The following is a 20,063-nucleotide window of genomic DNA, read 5'->3' on the forward strand; positions in this document are numbered from 1 at the left end:
AATGTCCAAATGGGGTTGTGAAAGCTGTTTTGTACATCTTTTTGCTTGATTTCGATTTGCTAGAATCAAGTTTTCATGTCAAATTTTGAGTATATTTTACTCCCTTGGATTTTCCTATTCTGGTCATTGGATATTTTATCATTTAAGGACCTTATTTAAAGGTTTATAGTTTATGACTAAGCTTGGAACACCTCTTTTTTTCTGCAACATTCTCTACATAGAAAGTTGCATAACTCTATGGCTAAGAGCTTTTTCCAATTAGTCTTTTGTCTAAAATATTCTTTAATTCTTATTTGCATATTTCTAACAACCTTTTATTCATTTGAATTGGCCTAGCCTTTGTTGGGATTTTATTTTTATTAATTCCTTCATATAAGGTAAATTTATCTCATGCTTCTTACTATGCCAAAAGGAAGTAGGGATTTTTTAACATACTTCTTTTTCTAGAGTTAGCCTAAACTCATCTACTTGATTTATGAATTTAGGATCCTTCAATATTTTCTATATTTTTATTTGTTTAATTTCACTAGAAATTTCATTTGCAAAAATTTTCTTTGTATTGAACTTCTTTCATTTGTTAAAGTAATGATTCTTCTATTTTGGTGGAAAAATGTAATGAGATAGGATTTTCTTTAATCCTTCCAAATGTTCCTTCTTTTGTTACCTCGAAAGGTTGGATCTGAGTTAAGAAAAGAGTTTCCAAAATTACTCATTGTCTAAGGTTTTTGACAAGTATAAATGATATTTTAATACAAACTCATTGAGAACATACATGTACCTCAAAAAACTTCTATCATACTTTCAAATTTTCTCTATTAGCAGCTTTTACTTGATGGAGAGTCTTTTCAAAATATTTTGCAGAGATTAACCCTTGCCTAATATAGTTTATATCAACCCTTGAATCTATTAGGGTCTTTTGAATGAAGTTGAAATCATACTAGTTTTTCTTTTTCTTGTTCTTTAAGCAAAGTGTCATCCTCACTTTCTTCATGTGATTCCTCTTTTTACAAGAGTTTATTTAGCTATAGACTTTGTATTTTTATTTTTAAATATTGAATTTATTTTTCATTTCTTTGTGTTCCCTGTATAAGTCCTTTAAGATAAGTTGATCTTTGACTTACTCTTTTGACGTCTTTTGAACAATTCATACAAAAAGTAGAATTTCTCTAGAGTGGTTAACTGTTTTTTCTTTTTCTCTAATGATTTGGAGAATTCTAAAAATTTTAGCAGATATTGTTTTCGTTCTTTGGGATTAGAAATCTTGTCTATTGTCTCTAGAATGAAATGTTCCTCAAATATGAGAACCCATACTTCATTATCTAAACTAGATAAATAATATTAGTATTAGACCTGGCATTCAGGACATAAGAACATATGCCTACTAGGATTTTTATGATGCATGGACATATTCACAATCTATCTAATTCTATCTTTACCCTAGTACATAATATATTGTATCATTTTGTTGGGAAAATATATGATATCTATAAAAAAGAAAGAATTTAATTGATCAATTTGAGGTGTAAAACACTTTATGATTTTACATGGTATAAAGATACATTCTTATCTAAATTGTATCAGCTTTTAAACCCAAGTAACAATTTTTGGAAAGAAAAATTAATGTTTGGGTTACCACCTCTATTTGCTGAAAAGATGCAAACACTATTAAGAAGTGAAGCTAGGAATGAAGATATTCCCTATTCTTCCTTCCATATTGGCCACATAATCCAAAAAACATACAGATTATAGGAGCACAATTATCCAATGACATAAAAATCAAAGATCAAATCAAATAGAACAAAAAATTTAGAAAGGAAAGAGGAGACTTCTGTGAACAATTCAATTTTTTAAAAACTTGAATCCAACCACATTTAGGATTCCTCCATACCCTATTTCAGATGCATCTATTTTTGCTATTTTAAAGGCATCTTGATTTAGTATTCGAATGCATGAGAGTGATTTTACTATATACCCAAATCGAGAAAACAAATAGGAGATTATTTCCTGTTTGCTACAAATGTGGGGAGGAAAATTATCCTTTAAATGTTTCTAGAAAAATATAAAAAAAAAATACAACTCATAGTTGATACAAAATCTTGATAGAGGCATCGCAGAGAATGCTCATGTAAGCAAAAATATTATTCATCTAGTTTGGATACTGAAGTATGGGTCCTCACATCAAATGAACATTTTATTCTAGAGACAAATAAATAAGATCTCTGACCCCAAAGAAAGAGAGCAACATTTGCTGAAATTTTTAAGATTCTCCAAATCATCGGAGAAAAAGAAAAAAACAATTAACCCCTCGAGGAATTCTACTCTCTAGATGAATTGTTCAAAAGACATCAAAAGAATACGCAAGTTAAAGCTATGCTTAGCTTAGAAGACATATACAGAGAACAAAAAGAAGTGAAAAAGGAAGTTCAATATTTAAAAATGAAAATACAAAATCTAGAGCTAAATCAGCTCTTGCAAAAAAGTAATCACATAAAGAAAGTGAAGTTGACATTTTGTTGAAATAATAATAAAAATAAAAACCAGAGGAAAACGAGTAGTCATTAGATGGTTTTATCAAATATAATAGAAAGACTTTATAAACAAAAATGGCATTGTGAAATACAATATAAGTTTTTTCTTGATTTCACCTTCACTCGTAAGACCCTAATAGATTCAAGAGCTGATATAAACTGCATTAGGGAATGATTGATCCCTGCAAAATATTTTGAAAAGATTCTCCATTAAGTAAGAGCTGCTAATGGAGAAAAACTGAAAGTAGAATACAAGCTTTCCGAGGTATATGTATGTTATCAAGGAGTTTGCATTAAAACATTATTTCTACTTGTAAAAAATATTAGACGTGGAGTAATTTTAGAAACTCCCTTCTTAACTCATATCCAACCTTTCTAGGTAACCAAAGAAGGTAACATTTGGAAGGATTAAAGAAAATCCTATCGCATTCCCTTTTTGCACCAAAATAAAAGAATCTTTACTTTAACAACTGAAAGAAGTTGCGATAAGCTTTAACTTCTCGATTCCAATTTTATAAACATTTTAAAAGGACAAGCTTTAACTTCTCCTTCGACTATGGCGTCTAGTGGAGGATGTGAGGATTCCACTTCTGCTCCTTAACCAAATTTCCAAACCTTTTTGCCTCGAAGCATCTGGAGCGTATAGTGTGTTGTTCTTTCTTGTTATAGTATCAGGTCCGAGGCCTCCTTGACGTGCGAGCTTCTCATTTTTTCCGTGTTAGTTGGGGAGGGTGTTTAACGGACTTTGTTGGATAGCTACTGTACCCATTGTCAGACCACTGGTATTATGGCCAGAAGATTAATGCAAGTTTTGTCTCTTAGGTCTTGCGAGAGTAACGATGACACTCTGTATGTTAGAACTATGTCTGTTAGGAGCTCGTCATCTATATGTTTTGAAAATATAAAAAAAAGTTTTACAAATTGAAAAATCCTTAAAGTGCCTATTAAGGAAATTTACCACCAAAAAAACTTTAAAATTTTAATCAAGTTAATACATTAAAACAAGGTATATATATATATATATATATATATATATATATATATATATATATATATATATATATATATATATATGGGTTCAGATTTTAATTGGGTTTTTGTCAAATTCAGACTCGGATTCAAATGCAAAACTAGATTGGAACACACACACACACACACACACACACACACACACACATATATATATATATATATATATATATATATATATATATATATATATATATATATATATATATATATATATATATATATATATATATATATATATATATATATATATATATATATATATATATATATATCGAGAGGGGGGGGGGCTTTACTCATTAATTAGCCAACGTTGTGTTTGGACTCGCCCACACTTGATGCAACCACTCATGCATGTACGTTTGACATGTTTGAATTGGCTTTCCCAAGGATGGTTATGAGATAGTGGTCCATGTCTAATGCACAAAAATTAACCACAAGAGCGTTTGCACACCAATCTTTTGTATGTGTGCTAGGAGGGGTTCCACATTAGTAGGTGTCAAACACCTTATGAGAGTAGGATGCCTCACTCTCCACATTCAGACACTCCCTAACAAGTTCTAGAGGACTTGCATTGCACTTGATCAAATCCACATACTTTTTTAGCCCACAAAATTTTTGGACCCCCACCAATGTTGAGGGGTTGATTTATGTGGCTCAAGATGCTTATCTTGCTTAGAAAACTTTATTAGGAAAGTGCAATTACACCAGAGCTTGTCTTTGAGTGTTTGCACTGATGGTCCTCAATTGTATCTTTAAAGACACCCCTCCTGTAGTGTTTGGTGACTTTTGACTCTTTCATCCATTCACGTTCTTGAGATTGGCACCCAATAGTGTTGTCTCAGACATTCTTTTACCAAACAATGGAGTAAGCTGCTTAAATAGTTTAGTTTTCAGCTGTCACAGGGACACACCCGTGTGTCCCTAGAGACATGCGTGGACATGCTGATTTGGTCACGGATTCATATAGCCATTATTTTGATATTTTAAATAATTTTGGTTGATGTTTAATAATAGAACAATTAAAAGCAAATTTTAATATTAAAATAACAAAAGATGTTTTTTATTGATAAAAAAAGAAAAAAGTCTGTGTTGTTGTGTCCCATTTTCAAAAAAAAAATTGAACTTGTTTGTTGAACCCAAATCCCATGTCCCTGTGTCCATGTATCTTTGCGACATAGGTTTTCATTATTCTCAAAATCTAGCATCTCTTCTTTGGCAACTCTCACACGATACAAAGTCTTCATTCTCAAAATCTAGCATCTGGTAGGAGCAGCTAGTGCAAGTCACCTTGTATTGGGATGTTACAGGTTTAAAACCCAATGGTATAGTTATATAACTGGTAGGGGTGTGCCCAACCCAGCTTGCCTTTCAAAAAAAAAAAAGTCTTCATTTTCAATTCCGACAATGCAACTGACACATCATGAGTTCGAAACCTCGAGGAGGTGATCCCTGTGGACAAGCTCAAGAAAGTATGAGCCCTAATGGCGGGGGTTCCAGCCAGGGAGTTTTACGCACCCGAGCATGCAACTGCAACATCCACAGGTCAATTCAGCACAGCTAGGTCACTGATCCAGGTCCGGTTTCTCCTCATAAAATACCACAAAGAAAATAAATCAGAGAATGCGACCCATGTAATGTACCAGTGCAGCTGGTTGTAGGCAAAAGTTCTTGTTGGTACATTCTGGAGTTCTGTCCTTCAATATTTAGCCTTTTTGACAATTGAAGCCAACCGTATGGAGATAATGCCATTTATGTGTCAGAAATTATTGGAAGGTCCTCTTCTATATATTACCTTAATAATTTGCCTAAAGCACATAATACTTTCCAATGACTTTTATGTCACCTGTTTGTCCAAGTCTGCTTCAAGCAACTGAACTATTCTTGGCCCATAGGGCTCCACTCATCTGGTAGGAGCGACTTGTGAATGCCATCAAGTTGACGGGACGTCACAAGTTCAAAACCCAGGGGTGGCATCTATTGCTGCAAGGTCGAGGTGTACTCCCCAGTGGGCAAGGGGGACCTTAAGGGTTTTACCAACCGGAAGCCAGCCAATGTACCGTCGTGATTGTGAGGGTGTGGTTCTCTTGGATTATCCAAACAAAAAAAATATTTTCACCACTAACTTGGTTTTGGTTAAACCCAACAAAGCTATTTGATGGAAAATGATATCAGGTGCAGACATCAGAAGGGTGAATCACTTCACTGCTGTAAAAAAAAGCATTTTTTTGAAAGGCAAGCTGGGGTTAGGCAGACCCCCACCAGTTATTCAACTGTACCACTGGGTTTTTAACATGCAACATCAACGTCCCACCACATGGAGACGTGCACTGATAGCTCTCTACCAATTAAACTTGTCACTCAGGCAGTTATTACCTTGGATGAACGTTAAGTAATAGGAGACACACTACAAGAAATTTGTGGATTAGTGACGGTCGTAATCCATCGTAAATCCGTCGCTAAACAGTTTAGCGATGGATAACTTTCATCGCAATTTCTTAGTCGCTAATTAGCAACAAAAAATATTTGTCTCTACTTTTGTCACTAATTTGCGATGAATTAGCGAATGCCATGATTCGTCGCAAGGCCATCATTAATTTGTAGAGATTTGGTTTTGCGACAGATATGAATCTGTCGCTATTGTAGCATCGAAATTGCGATGGATTAAAATCTATCGCAAAACATCAACCAATTCACTTTTGCGATGGATAAATATCCATCTCTAATCCATCGCTAAATTGGACGCCAATACTAATTAGCGACGGATATTATCCATCGTTAATCCGTTGCAAATAATAAAAAAAATAAAAAAATTTATTTAAAATATAAATATCGAGAAAAATTTTCTCATTATACAATTTATATATCCTGTGTATAAAAAATAAAGTACACATAAAAAATACATATACAAAGCAGCTGAAACAATTTATCGATCCACTATAATCCTCGCCAAGTTCTAATTATTTACAAGTGAACATTTACAAAGAGTTTCTTTTGAAACAACAAGAAGGTACAACAAATTCAACACATGAATCTAATCATTGCCAAGATTTTGTGCATCATCTTCTTCATTGTCTCGATCTGCCCCTTTATTCATGCCTCCATTAGCTCATCTACGTTGATTATCTACAACATCCTACAAAAGAAAAGAAAGGTTAGTATTGATAAACAAAATATAATGAAATAAATTATATGCAATGCACCTAATCTAAGGCAATCAAAGTAACATGAGTGAATTACACATAGACTAGCTAGCAATAAAGTGAAGGACATTAACAGAATTCAGATATGTGTTCTAAGGCTGACAGAACAAAATTCATAGTGATTCAATCATGCAGATATGTGTTCTAAGGTTGTCAAAAAACTCTCATAGTGATTCAATCATGCATATATGTGTTCTAAGGTAGTAAAAAAACTTTCATAGTGATGGAATCATGCTTATATATGTTTTAATATTGTCAAAAAACTGCAATAGTGATGAAATCATGCATATATGTGTTATAAAGCAGTAAAAAACTTTCATTGTGATAAAATCATGCACATATGTGATGAAATCATGCATATACTAGCTTAAAATCTAACGACATAAAACAAATGACATGAAACTTTATACCTGACAGGCACCTGCAGACGGAGTTTCCTTGTACCAAAAAAAGTTGCATAACTCATTACGGACAACGTTGGAAATTGGTTCATGTAAATAGTCACGCATTGCGTCCTTAACAAGCTGGCGAACACCATCCCAAGAATTAGCCGGGTCAATCGGATGCTTGGAGTTGATGCTAGTGGGAGAACTCTGAGAATCATGCCTGGAGGAGGCAACAATTGGTGAGGTGTTCATATTACTCTCAAACCCAAACACACGACCCTTTTTTGGGTTCATCGGTTGCAGTCACCCATGCTGCAGGATCAAAAGGCGGATGCTGAGTGGAGTCATCGTCATATCGCTCTATCATCTGTTGTTCGTATGACTCCTACAAAGTAATGATTACATTATGGATTAATAATTAAGAATTATAATGTTTATAATAACTTGTATATTACAATGTTTATTAATACAATAAATACATATTGTTGTCATTCTCGTCTTTTCTGATACGAACTATCTCGTGATCTTACGTTTATGTGTTTTAACAAACACATTCTTGTAAGGCACAATGTCTCATTTTTCTGCTCTCTGCGAGGTTAAATGATAAAAAATTATTTAAAAGGTATGCAACAATACTTATAAATTTGACAATATATATATTAATGAGTTACCATTTTCTTTAGGTGGCTCCCAAAAGTTCTAGATCCACCTGTGTGTAGATGGACATCGAGCATCTTCGCTCGGTTTTGTGCAGCCTTCATTGAGCGGTTTTGAAATTCATGCCTTGACTTTTATATTCTTCTTCTTTTTCCTCCTCCTCTTCGTCCTCTTCTTTTTCATTGGGCGCCCGTCCACTTGGTATATCATTTGGATCACATTCTTTCATACATGTGCCATCGGACAATGGAGATATGACATGCATACCATATGCGACATCGTTACCATAAGAGAAGTTATACATACCATCTGATTGATAGTAATCACCCTCTTCAGCAATCTTGTCTTTCTATAACTGATCATACTCAGGGTATAGTTTAGACTTCACCTTGCAAGTTGCTCACCATTCAATTCTATCTGCCTTCCTTGTATTCGGATAAGTATAGTAAACTTGTTAAGCTTGTGAGGCTAATATGAATGGTTCATATGTTCCAAACCTTGATTTATGATTCACCTCTACAATGCCTGAGGCTTTGTTGACTCTTGTTGTTGTGGGATCAAACCAATGATTTGATATATATATATCACACACACACACACACACATATATATATATGATGTCATTTAATCATAAGAACAATGATGCATGCATTGATAACTTAATATTTTCATGTGTAAAACTATTCATTTGAAGCATGTTTGAAGCATTGATAACTTATCATTTATTTTCATGTGCAAACCCATTAATAACATGATACATTCATTTGAAGCATGTTTTCATGATACAATTTCACATGGAAGGCATGATCAAATTGAAAATAACTGCATGCAAGCATGAATACAGTCACATCAAACATTGCAATATATTCAAATCATTAATATCAAAATAATGTCAAACATGTACCTACAACAAACATACTCCAATATCCTGCTAACTAGTACTATGACTAACATAAAATTTGAACTCCAAAAATAAGCACTTCTATTTTCATACATTAAAATCATGCTCAACACAATCTCTGAACTCCATTAAAGCAGTCCTAGATATCCATGACTAAGTGAGTGTGTGAACAGAAAATTGTTGCATTCAAGAAATTAAATAACCTATGATGCCCTTGCATCACTTACTCACCACAAGTATTTACTCGATTTGCATGCTATTGCCTTTGTATTTTTTTATTTCTTTTTACATTTCATTTTTAGCCGCATGTGATGCTTAGCACTAAGCATCGAGCAATTAGCTCAGCTACGCACCTGTAAAGCACATTTATATACGACTAAGAAAAAAAGGAGGGGGGGGGGGGGGGGCACAGGGGCCAAAGGCCCCTGCGGCTCTTGAAAAGGAGGACGTAGGGGGCGATGACACCTGCCGGACCAAGAAGGGGGGGGGGGGAATGCCCCTATGACTCTTGAAAAGGAGGAGGCAGGGGTCGATAGCATCGGCCCCAGTCAGACCAAGAAGAAAACAAAAAACAGGGGGGGGGTGTCCCGATCCCTTCTGCCGGCCCGCTGGGTGACAGAGGGCAGAACAAGAGAGAGAGAGAGAGAGAGAGAGATAAGGGGAAAAAAGAAGGGAAGGGAGGAGACATACCTGGGGGAGGAGGTCGTCGGCGTCAACGTCAGCAGACGAGCAAGAGGCATGCAACGTTGGAGTGGAGGGAGCGCAGGGGCGTGCAAACAAGGGGTGGATTCAGGCTGGGCTGCCGACGGCAGGTAGCCAGATGCAGGGAGGGCCGGTGGAGGCAACCAGGCCGCCATCTGCTAGGCCCGTCGGCGGAGGGTTAGGGTTCGAACCTGATTTGGGAGAAATCAGAGAGAGAGGAGAGAGAGAGAATGTCGCACCTTAGATGGACTTATATCGAAAAATTGCGACAAAAAAGTTTCATATGAAAATCTGTCATTAAGTAGCGACTTTTGTAGCGATGGAAAACTTCTGTCGCTAATCCATCGCTACGTTGCGACGGAGCTTGACACAAAACTTTTCTGTCGCTAATTAGCGACGAAGTTTGAGATGAAATGTTTCCATCGTTAAGTCCGCAACAAATTTCAATTTTAGTGACGACTACTTTTCTCTCGCTAAGCCGTCGCAACTTTGCAACGAAAATAATCTGTCGCCAATTTTCGTCGCTAATTAACGTTTTTCTTGTAGTGACAACTATAACTTGAAGACTTATAAGGGCTATTTTGTTCTCATAATTTTGGATCGATCAAGTGATATTGAAAACTATTACTGATGGTGATTTTCAAGTGTTCGGCACTGCACGCAAATGCCTCAAAGTTCTTTTGAATGAGATTTGGCATCCAGTCCTTGATCAGCAAGGATGGGCCGGGCTTATTAGAAATTACAATCAATGGTGATTTTTCTTTTTCTTTTTCTTTTTTTTTTATGACGAGGAACCCTCGCCGAAGCAAGGCAAACCCTGGGTAGGACCCACAACCACCCTGCCTTACATGGCTCACCTCTGAAAGCTACTGACAAACGCACGCCAGTGCGGTTTGATCCGTTGCCTTCATCTCAGCACCTGTCACAACCACTCTGCGCTAAGGTGGCCAATTAATGGTAATTTTCAATATCACCGGATCCCCCTTCATCCTAAGTTGGACTCCCACCAAGTCTCTTTCTAGGCATCATGTTCAGTCACATGATGCAAGAGATTTATTTAGTATATATATGATGTTGTTTAACATGCAAATACTTTTGTATCATGTCCTGTGTAGGTTTAACCTAAGAATATAACTTTTGGAGAACCAAGCACTCGCTTAAGCTCATGACGTGCAAGCATTAGCTCATTAGATGCAAACCCAAGTCGTTCCCTTAGGCTGGAACTTCTGAGTTGCTGCCTTTGCCTGGAAGTTTCTGCTATCTTGAAAAAATATGTAGAAAACTTTTCCGAGAACTGGTCACTTAATGGCCTGTACGTCTTCCTGCAAGGCAAACACCGGGTAGGGTCACCAACACCCAACCTCTTTCGGAGCCCACCAGTTAAAGTTACCCACACAACCAGTGAGAGTCGAACCTGGGGCGAAGGGGTCAGCACCTTTCCCCCAAGCTTGCTGCCACAACCCAGTCAAGTGTAAAATATAGAAAACATTTCAAACCTCAAAAAATAATAACTTGACTATCAAAACATTTATTTCAAATTTCATTGAATTATCCTGGAGTTTTTTTTTATGACGAGGAGCCCTGGCCGAGCAAGGAAAACCCCCGGTGGGGCCCCACAATCACCCTGTCTTACATGGTCAACCTCTGAAAGCTATGGACACAACTGTGCACCAGCGGGATTTGATCCGGCGCCTTCGTCTCAGCAACCACCAGGCAGTGGTAAATTATCCTGGACTTAATTATGAGGAATAATAAGACCTTCCAAAATCCATACTATCATAAATAATTGGAACAAAGACTTCCATTAAGACGGCCTTTTAAAGAGCTTGGAAATCTGAGAAGGAAACAGATGCTTGTTTCATCTGTGAGAGACCCAACACTCTGCAACCGTACGGACACTAAGAAGCTCATATCGAACCCCAAAGCACATCTGCTTTGTTACCAGAAAAACGACTCATCAAACATGACTCCAAGTCTGTATCTGTTTCAGATGTCTGAAACAGCAGAGAGAAATGAGCAGAGCTTCAAATTATTATTTGGGCAATGACCAACTTCTAATGATTCATTTACGTGGGTAAGCAAGTATCAAATTTATGATTCAGTGTGGATTGTTTCTGAGAAGTCCTCAGGTTGGCCCTATAACACAACTAGGACCACACCTAGTCTGAGTTCTAGACTAGTACCGGTTCGTATGTCCTCCCTGCAGTTTGTTGTCAACTCTAGGCACCATTTAAGCCTCCACAGACTTCTAGGGAAGTCACTACAATATGATTCAAGAAAGTCAAAAGGAATTTCTTGGAAAAAGGAGTAAATGTGCAGTAAACAAGAGCCAAATCTTAAGTTAAGGAAATAAAAGACTCTTCTAGACCTTCATAATACGTCTTCTATATATATACTTGTTTTGCATTCAACCAGGGCACATCTTCACATGCTGTCAGAATACATAGTAAATAATTGTTTTCCCCTTCTCTTTCTTGTGTTTGTGTGAAAATATTAGTGTTGTGTCCTTCCTTGGAATGCCCTATTTATCACTTCATTGATTTAGCCTCAAGCTAGGGTCCCGAGCTGTTCAATGACAAAAATGGCCTCTTCTTGTCAAACTAGGACATGGGTATTGTTTTTTTAGCTTTCATCAATGACACCATTAAAGGCTATTTACACTTAATGGTCTATTAACTATTTCACTCAAGTTAGGCTCCTCCAACTGTATAAATATGAGCATGGATGCACCATCTTGATCTTGTATTTGGGAAATGGATCTTCAAGTGCTTGAACATGGAAATGGATTTTCTGGATTCATCCGTGAATGAATGCTGGGGATGCAACACTTGACTGTATTTGGTGAGACCGGATCAAGTAAAACGTTTTATGTAAAACAATCAATGCAAAAGTAATACATGGAGAGAAATCCACTAGTTATTTGCATGCCGGCGAGGCAGACGGCATGGCATGTCTCATGTTGGCTTTCTATAATAACATTGTAAAGGACTGTTTTCAGGTTTGCTTCCTACACCGGTGAAACCAAGATCCAGGCCTGATTTGAGATGATAGAACCGGATCCAATCAGACCCGCCATAAGAGAAACCATATCAAGATCCTGTAAGGATTACATGAAGCAGACCTGAACCATACCCGGTAAAATAATAATTTTTTAATCTTTTTTAATTGAAAATTTGCAGATCTTGTTAATGGAAGGGTCTATTGAAGGAGAATAATACCAATCTCGGAGGGCAATCTTGCCATTTGATATCCCAAAGCTCAGATATGTCATTTTGACATTAATGGGATTGAGGCAGGTTTGACAATACAGAATTTAGTAATATTTACCACCTTGATGAGGGAAGATGGGATGTGATACTTTATTGGATTGTGTTAGGGAAGGCAATATTGACTGTCGGTTCCTAGATGCACCCAAAAGAATCTCTTACCAATGCATAGTCCCAGTGAAGGCATTAAAGGCAAAATTATTTTTTTATTAAAATAATGACATTTTCATCTCTTTTAAGGACTACCAAGATCCCTTTCCTCTATGCTAGGATGAAAGTGGACAGGTGGGGGGCCAAGGTCTTCACCCCCCCCCCCCCCCCCCCCACACACCCCCTTGTCTCAAAATTTTGCTCTTCATCTCTGCCTTCATCCTAAGACGGGTTTTGATTCTAATCTTCATTCCCGGCCCATTCCTCATTTCATGTCTTCCATTCCCAGTCCAAACGGGGCGAGGTGAGGCAGGGGCTCAATTCTCTTCTCCTTCCGTCACTGCTGCCTTTCACCACTGCCGCCTTTCTCTCATGAGAGTTTGACTGGTTAGAAGAAAGGAAAATTCGAGAAAGAGTTAATTACACGTTAGGGTTATATATATATATATATATATAAGATTTTATAATATATATAAAAATATAATAATAAATTTTTTAATAGGGATTGGGGGCGGGGAGGGGGCCAGACTAAGTCCATCCCTGCCTCCATCCCCACACTAGTTTTGATTTTAACCTCCATCCTCGGTCCAGATGGGGTGAGGCAGGATGCCCCGATCCACTGCCATACCCACTGTAGGCACCCAACTGTTTTTAGGTAACATATACCCATGGCATGAGAATGACAAAAATGACCTTTGACCTGCCCCTTTCCTAGGTATTACGTGGCTTAGGATTTTGTTCCACTAAAACAATGATTATGCACCTTGAAAATTTTTCATTACTTGAAGTATCCTTGTTGCCAAACTTGACGTTGTAGTTGGTCAAATCTGTCACCAAAGCAATTGTTGTTTTTAGAAATTTTGTGTTGTACATATTTTCGACATATTTTGTTATTTTTTTTATAGATAACCGAGAAAACCATCATTGCGAACTTATCCCCCAAGTCTCCCTTGCTCGGAAGAAAGTACACTCAGCTTTGTCCTCACAGTAAAATGACATGCACCCTTGAGTTTCGAACTCATGACATCTCCTCAACTTGGTGACATTCGCCATTGGCATGCACTTGGCAGAATCTGAAGAATGCTGTCGTTCTCATCATAATAATTATTATTATTCATTTAAGATGAATATGATAATAATGTTATATTATGAAAAGCGTTGTGGATAGAGAGGTAAATAAAGCCAAAATGATTAGAGTTAGGTATTCTGTTTTTCTTAAACAAGAGAATTAGGCTTTCACCACCTTTAGTTAAGACCCCGGGTCACATTCCCGGATCTTAATTATCCATAAATCATAAATCAAGTCCATGAGATAGGAAAAAGAAAAAGAAAACATCAACACAGTGAAGCAGCAAAATTTCCAGTCATTTTACCACAATTAAAATCAAAGGGACATCAAAATTCTATTGATCCAAGATGGGGGGTCAATTTTGGTAAAAAATTTTCCTACGAAAGAAGGGTCTTATGTTTGGGTGCTCCCCAGTGGTTGAGTCAAACTCATAAGTTAAGAAGGCAAAGACCATTTCCCATTGTCTGAAAGATAAAAAAAGAAGAGAGAGAGTAATCTTCAGCATCTTCTTGTTTCATTTCTTTTTATTATCTGTGTACAGCCACAGGTACGTACACATACCAGGCCCACATTTTTCCATCACCATGAATTTGTGTTCTCCTCAATTGCCCTCTTTTTCCATTTTTCTCTCTGCCTTGTAGAGAGAGAGAGATCCCTTTCTACATCTCTTCGCTGTAGCCGCCGTAAGTGTCATTTTCTTCTAAGCTGCTCTCTCTCTCAAGGATAGCTGAAAAATCCCCTCCCACCCCTCTCTCTCTCTCTCTCATCTGAGTATATGAAAAGGCCATCTGAAAAAAAAAATATCACTCACACCATCAACCCATTGCCGGAAATCTCTCCTGGAAGCCTACCAACAATCAGAAGAATACCGCAGTGGGTGCCATCTCCCAACCTCTCTCCAATGGAGCTCTCCCACCCACCACCCGATTTATCCCTCCAAATTAGCCCCCCAGACTCCAAACCCACCCCCACATGGAGGGCCGACTCACAACCAGAGCCACAGATGGGCTTCTGGCGCCATCATGCTGTCGACCCCAATCGCCTCAATCCCATCAAACCAGAAGCCTTCTTCGACCTCTCCCTCGGAAGCCCCACACCGCCGGAATCCGGCGCAGTTCCGCCTAGAGTGTTCCATGATCCCATGGAACCCAAGACCTATCACTGCACGGGCCACAACTATGCTCACGACTACGGATTCAGGCCTATAAGAGGTGTCCCAATCTACCAGTCCCCTCACTTCCCCTTCCTTCCCTCCGAGAGATTCAACACCAACATCCTGACGGAATTGTCATCGCCGTCTTCTCCGTCTCCAGCTTCTGCAACATTCAGATCGAGGCTCGCGGCAAGGTTTCCGATGAAGCGCAGCCTGCGGGCGCCGCGGATGCGGTGGACGAGCTCGCTCCATGCCCGGTTTGTCCATGCCGTGGAGCTCCTGGGAGGCCATGAGAGTAAGCCGTTGTCTTCTCTCCCATGTGGAATATTGATCTGCTGTGTTGGTTGTCTGTGTTGCTATTTTATCAAGCTGATCCAACGGCCGTGGATGCAGTTGGTGGCAAAACCAACGGTTATCATTTCCACACAGAAGATGGACGTTATAGTAATTAGGAACCGTTGTTGTTATTCTTGGTTTCTGGGTTTTCTTATTTATCTGAGTGGGATGTCAAAATGGTTTATTCATTCTTTTTTGTTTTGTTTTTCCTCTTTTTTTTCTAAAGGGGCAACGCCAAAGTCTGTTCTTGAGCTCATGGATGTGAAGGATCTCTCTCTAGCACATGTAAAAAGCCATCTGCAGGTAATTTCTCTCTTTTGTTAGGTTGGTTTTTGGCCTCATAGTATGGTTATAGCTGCACCACCATGAAAAACTCATTAATATTCTTCAGTTTTCAGTTTGAACAATATATATTATAAAATCTAAAAGAGTCCTATAGATGGTTTGGTTCCCATAAAGGCATAAACAACAAATTCTAAAACCACCAAGATGAAGATTTGGGCATTATTTGCTTCTGAATCTCAAACCCACCTAGAAGGATAGAGATGTTTGTCGTCACACAGGACTCGAGATTTAGGGAAATGGAAAAGAACCCACAAAAGAAAGAGGTTGGGGGGAGCAGAAGCTGAGATGAGTCTGATCTGAAAAACTGAAGACTGAGTTTGAGTCTGAGTCTGAGAAGTCCAAATGTGAACGGTTTTCTAGGAGATGCATCAGTTTCCAATCATAAAAATATAATGAAGAGATGATTAAAAGCGACCAGAAATTTCCTTGTTTGCTTTTGGAAAGAAAAAGTCCGTCATCATTGCACAATGATATTTTCCTTTCTGTGATGACCAGACGTCAACCCATGATTAACTGAGCTGAACCAAGCCAAGTCTTTATATTTCCTTTTTTCTGGATGTTTCTAAATAAAATTTGTAACTTGAAGCAATATTTTTTTGAAGGAATAACTTGAAGCAATATTTGATATGATAAATATTAAATATTTCTTGATGAACATTATCATTGTTGTTTTTTTTTGTTACAGATGTATAGAACAGTGAAGACTACTGACAAGCCTGCAGTATCGTCAGGCAAGACTGTGCTTTCTTTCATATAAAAACTCTTTTTTAGTTTCTTCCTTTTATTTTTGTCATCTTTTGCCTTTTGGGGCTGTTTCCTGTACATTATGGTAAACATGGTATGAGAAAGGAACGATGGGTAGTCTCTTTCTTGGTACAGGGCAGCAAGAAGGATTTCAAACAGGCCATGGTGGTGAAATTTGTGATGAGTTTTCACCGGGAAATGCTGCATCAGCAGCCGATTACACATGTTCTAGCACAGCTCGAGATCCCCAACTTATGCACCAGAGTTTATGGAGCAATTCTTCTAGGTGAAACTGCCTCACTCGTCATTGCCTGTCTATGTAATCTTTTACTTAAAAAACTATACAAGACGTGTCATCTTGTAGAAGACGAGAATAAAGGAACTCCATGTTTATAGAACGGTTCTTAAAGAGTAAAAGAGGTGGAAGAAACTGGTGCAAAATGTAACGTAGAAGTCTTTAACCGACTAATTTATTTATTGCATCTTAGTTGGTAACTTTGACATTGGTGTATTTGCAGATTAGTTTATTTAGTGAGCCTTTCCTTCTTGTGTGAAATGCAGAAGATATTTGGTATAATTCATGACCGTTTTTTTTTAACAGAACAATGCGATAAATAGAGCAAAGCAATGTAATAACCACTAGAAACCGCTAGAAGAACATATAAAATAAATGATAATTTCCATTAGCTACTATAGAAGAATGTAAGGAATTATGAAGAGCTTTCAAATCCATTCCTGCACTTCTGCTTCATTTCTGGCACTCATATTATTTGTGCTTAGATGATGATAGGCTCAGACATATGCTTTTTTCAGTGGCATAAATTATGAAGAAACTTTCCTTTATTTTATAATTTTCTGTCTGATACTTCAAGAGATATGTGCTCTCTTGCTCTCTTGTTGTTATTGTGCCCTAGTTTCTTTTTGTAGCATATCAATGTACAATAAATAAACCTACCACTATAGTTTAAAAAAGACTCGTATCGAACAAAAGTTTATGTTTATAAGGTCATCGTTCAAATGGCGAGCCACTGATGAGTGATGATGATGATGACTACAAAAAGCAAGAATCAAAGAGTCTTGTCTTATCAAGCTTTGGTTCTATGTGTCCTAGATCATGTCTGCATTCAAAATAAGTAAAGGGAAGGGATAAACCTGTCATTTCGAGATTCAAATCTATAGGGTGAGACCTATACCAAATTGGGAAAAAATCTGTTTAGGAGGAGAATTGTATGCCAGAAGCTGATAAAAGGGAGGATAATGCATCCAAAAGAGCCATGGGAGTTGAGATTGTGGGGTTAAAAGCAAGGGCTGATATCTTCCATGCAATTTCTTACACCGAAGGGCTACATAGGCCATCACATGGAGGCCTCCTTTATTTCAATCAGTACATAACCAAAGCCAAAAACGGTTAATAGTGAAAGCTAATGCCTTCTTTTTTACAGAATGCCTTTTTCTTTAACTGATGGCATTATTCTTCCAATGCTTGTTTTGCAGCAGGGGAGCTTGGCTGCACGCACGTTCGGTGGATTCCCAGTCTACCATGCCTCCTTTAAAGGTACCAACATTTTTTTCCCCTAAGAAAACTATTCTTCTTTAAGAAAAATAGGATGTTAAACGCCTTTGGGTTCATTTGAAATAGCAAAGTATATCTTTATTATTTAGAATCATGGCCTATCTATATATTATTGAACCTTGTTCATATAAATCTAACTTGGGGTGAAGGGCGACTCTCTCTCTCTCTATCTATATATATATGTATATATACATATATATATAGAGAGAGTGCAATGATTTTTGTGTGCATACCCATTTACATCAAACTTTTTTATATTTTAATTCCGACAACACATGTTTTACACGATTGGTTTTGTGGAGATTACAGATTCCAGCATGGAAATAAGGTTTTCCAAGGTTTAAAACCCAATTGCTTACAACTTTTTAGATTTCAAACAATAAAAGATCATGTTTTTCATTGAAGAAACACAATATTTAGGGCCGGTTTGTAGCAAATGGACCATTGTGGATCCATCGGTACAGTGGGATCACCAAAAGATGGTGGCTTTCACTGGTGCTCTTGGGGCATGCACACCTTAAACTGTGCACATACACCGACACCTCTCTCTCTCTCACACACATTTCAGTTTTTACTTTTTGTTTCTTTTTTGTATTTTCATGGGGAGAAGTTTTTTCATCAATTAGGTACCTTTTCCATTACACTTTACTGTTGTTAAAAGATGCATATTTGCAGGAAAAAAGCAGCAGCCCGGAGAGCTCAACCACCGTCTCAGGAACAAACCACAAAAGCCCCAACCTAGAGTTCACTTTGGGCAGACCTGACTGATCCATGGAATTTCATTAATTTGTTTGTTTGGTTTTTTTAATTATAAGAAAATGGTGAGAAAAAGAAGTAATGGTGTACGAAGAAAGAGAAGAAGTGCGGTTATTTTGATGAAGATAGGGTTGAGGTTTATGTGTGATGTGCATGCCCACTTGAAAATCAATGGGTCTAAAAAGTTTGTGCGTGTGTTTGAGAGAATTTAGGGTTCCTTTCCATGCAAGCCTCGAAGGGAACGTGCATGAGATATAAAGAAAAGGAAGAAAGACATAGGAAAGATCAGATCAAACTGTCCCTTCGTGATAAAAGTGTCACAAAGCAAGGATTTTTTTTCTTGGTAATTGTAATCTTGCAGACAGCTGCAGCAGCCTTATGATTGATAAATAAACGACATTTTCCACTCGATCTCCTTTCCTTTACAAAAAGTTTGTGGGTATATATATTTATATATAAAGAGAGAGAGAGAGAGAGAGAGAGAGAGAGAGAGAGAGAGAGAGAGAGAGAGAGAGAGAGAGAGGTAGTTTACTCTCTAAATGGATCATTCTGTTTAAAATTCATATAGAGATGTGTTCCTTGGCAAATCTGACACTACGGATGTGATTTTCATGGACGAACTACAAAGACTTTTTGATCAATTATTTTTTGATATATAAGTAGAATTTTACAAGAATCTAATAAACAATAGTTTTTAAATTTTTAATGTTATAAAGTCCTACTTACATCTATCAAAAAAGTTTGATCCAACTCTTTGTAGGTTTTTACCATGGATAACATGACCACACCCATATGGTCAAATTTCCCAAAAAACACATCTACTTATAAAATTTTTAAGTTGCTAAGTTTCGATATATTATATGCTGTTAATCTTTGAGACATTTAAAAAATCTACTTACATGTCTTTTTTTATGACGAAGGAACCTTCATCGAGAACCGGGTCCCTTAATGGTCCCACCACACTGTCAGGAAAAAATCCGAGTTGAATCACATAACTCCAAACTCATTTTCTATTAAATAAACATGTATATTAAATCTATAGAGTTTGTTCTACAAAAGAAAAAAATCAAATAAAAAAAGTAATCTCCTCTCCCTCTTTGACACACACACACACACATATATATATATATATATACTGTAACACAATTCTTGTCTAGAAAAGGAATGGTGCCTGATGAGCCGATTGATTGATTTAAGTTATGTCCTTCGTAAAGCAAGAGAAAAGCTGGAAAACATATAGACGAGATCATTATCTCGATATTGAG

The 20,063-nt window shown here is 37.3% G+C and overlaps 2 protein-coding genes across 2 annotated transcripts; both read left to right on the plus strand.

The window, feature by feature from the left end:
* The first annotated feature begins 14,562 nt into the window (after positions 1-14,562).
* Positions 14,563-16,579, plus strand: LOC149819169 (putative transcription factor KAN2). Its single transcript, XM_089983971.1, has 3 exons — positions 14,563-15,339; positions 15,607-15,683; positions 16,411-16,579. Exons 1-3 carry the CDS (start codon positions 14,667-14,669, stop codon positions 16,480-16,482), a joined length of 822 nt encoding a protein of 273 aa, XP_089840097.1. The 5' UTR covers positions 14,563-14,666; the 3' UTR covers positions 16,483-16,579.
* LOC149819170 (uncharacterized) lies at positions 16,575-19,205 on the plus strand. The gene is made up of 3 exons (XM_089983972.1): positions 16,575-16,755; positions 17,964-18,024; positions 18,718-19,205. The coding sequence occupies exons 1-3, from the start codon at positions 16,580-16,582 to the stop codon at positions 18,808-18,810; spliced, it is 330 nt and encodes a 109-aa protein (XP_089840098.1). The 5' UTR covers positions 16,575-16,579; the 3' UTR covers positions 18,811-19,205.
* The last annotated feature ends 858 nt before the right edge of the window (positions 19,206-20,063 follow it).

This window comes from Nuphar pumila, chromosome 13 (assembly GCF_984573655.1).
Source record: "Nuphar pumila chromosome 13, dmNupPumi1.hap1.1, whole genome shotgun sequence".
In the NCBI taxonomy this organism is placed as follows: domain Eukaryota; kingdom Viridiplantae; phylum Streptophyta; class Magnoliopsida; order Nymphaeales; family Nymphaeaceae; genus Nuphar; species Nuphar pumila.

Excerpts from the sequence above, each read along its gene's own strand:
- LOC149819170 (XM_089983972.1), top strand. The coding sequence starts at position 16,580 with ATGGGTAGTCTCTTTCTTGGTACAGGGCAGCAAGAAGGATTTCAAACA. Across the intron at positions 16,756-17,963 it reads TTATGGAGCAATTCTTCTAG|CAGGGGAGCTTGGCTGCACG; the intron begins GTGAAACTGCCT and ends CTTGTTTTGCAG. Across the intron at positions 18,025-18,717 it reads CTACCATGCCTCCTTTAAAG|GAAAAAAGCAGCAGCCCGGA; the intron begins GTACCAACATTT and ends GCATATTTGCAG.
- LOC149819169 (XM_089983971.1), top strand. The coding sequence starts at position 14,667 with ATGAAAAGGCCATCTGAAAAAAAAAATATCACTCACACCATCAACCCA. Across the intron at positions 15,340-15,606 it reads GCTCCTGGGAGGCCATGAGA|GGGCAACGCCAAAGTCTGTT; the intron begins GTAAGCCGTTGT and ends TTTTTTCTAAAG. Across the intron at positions 15,684-16,410 it reads ATGTAAAAAGCCATCTGCAG|ATGTATAGAACAGTGAAGAC; the intron begins GTAATTTCTCTC and ends TTTTTGTTACAG.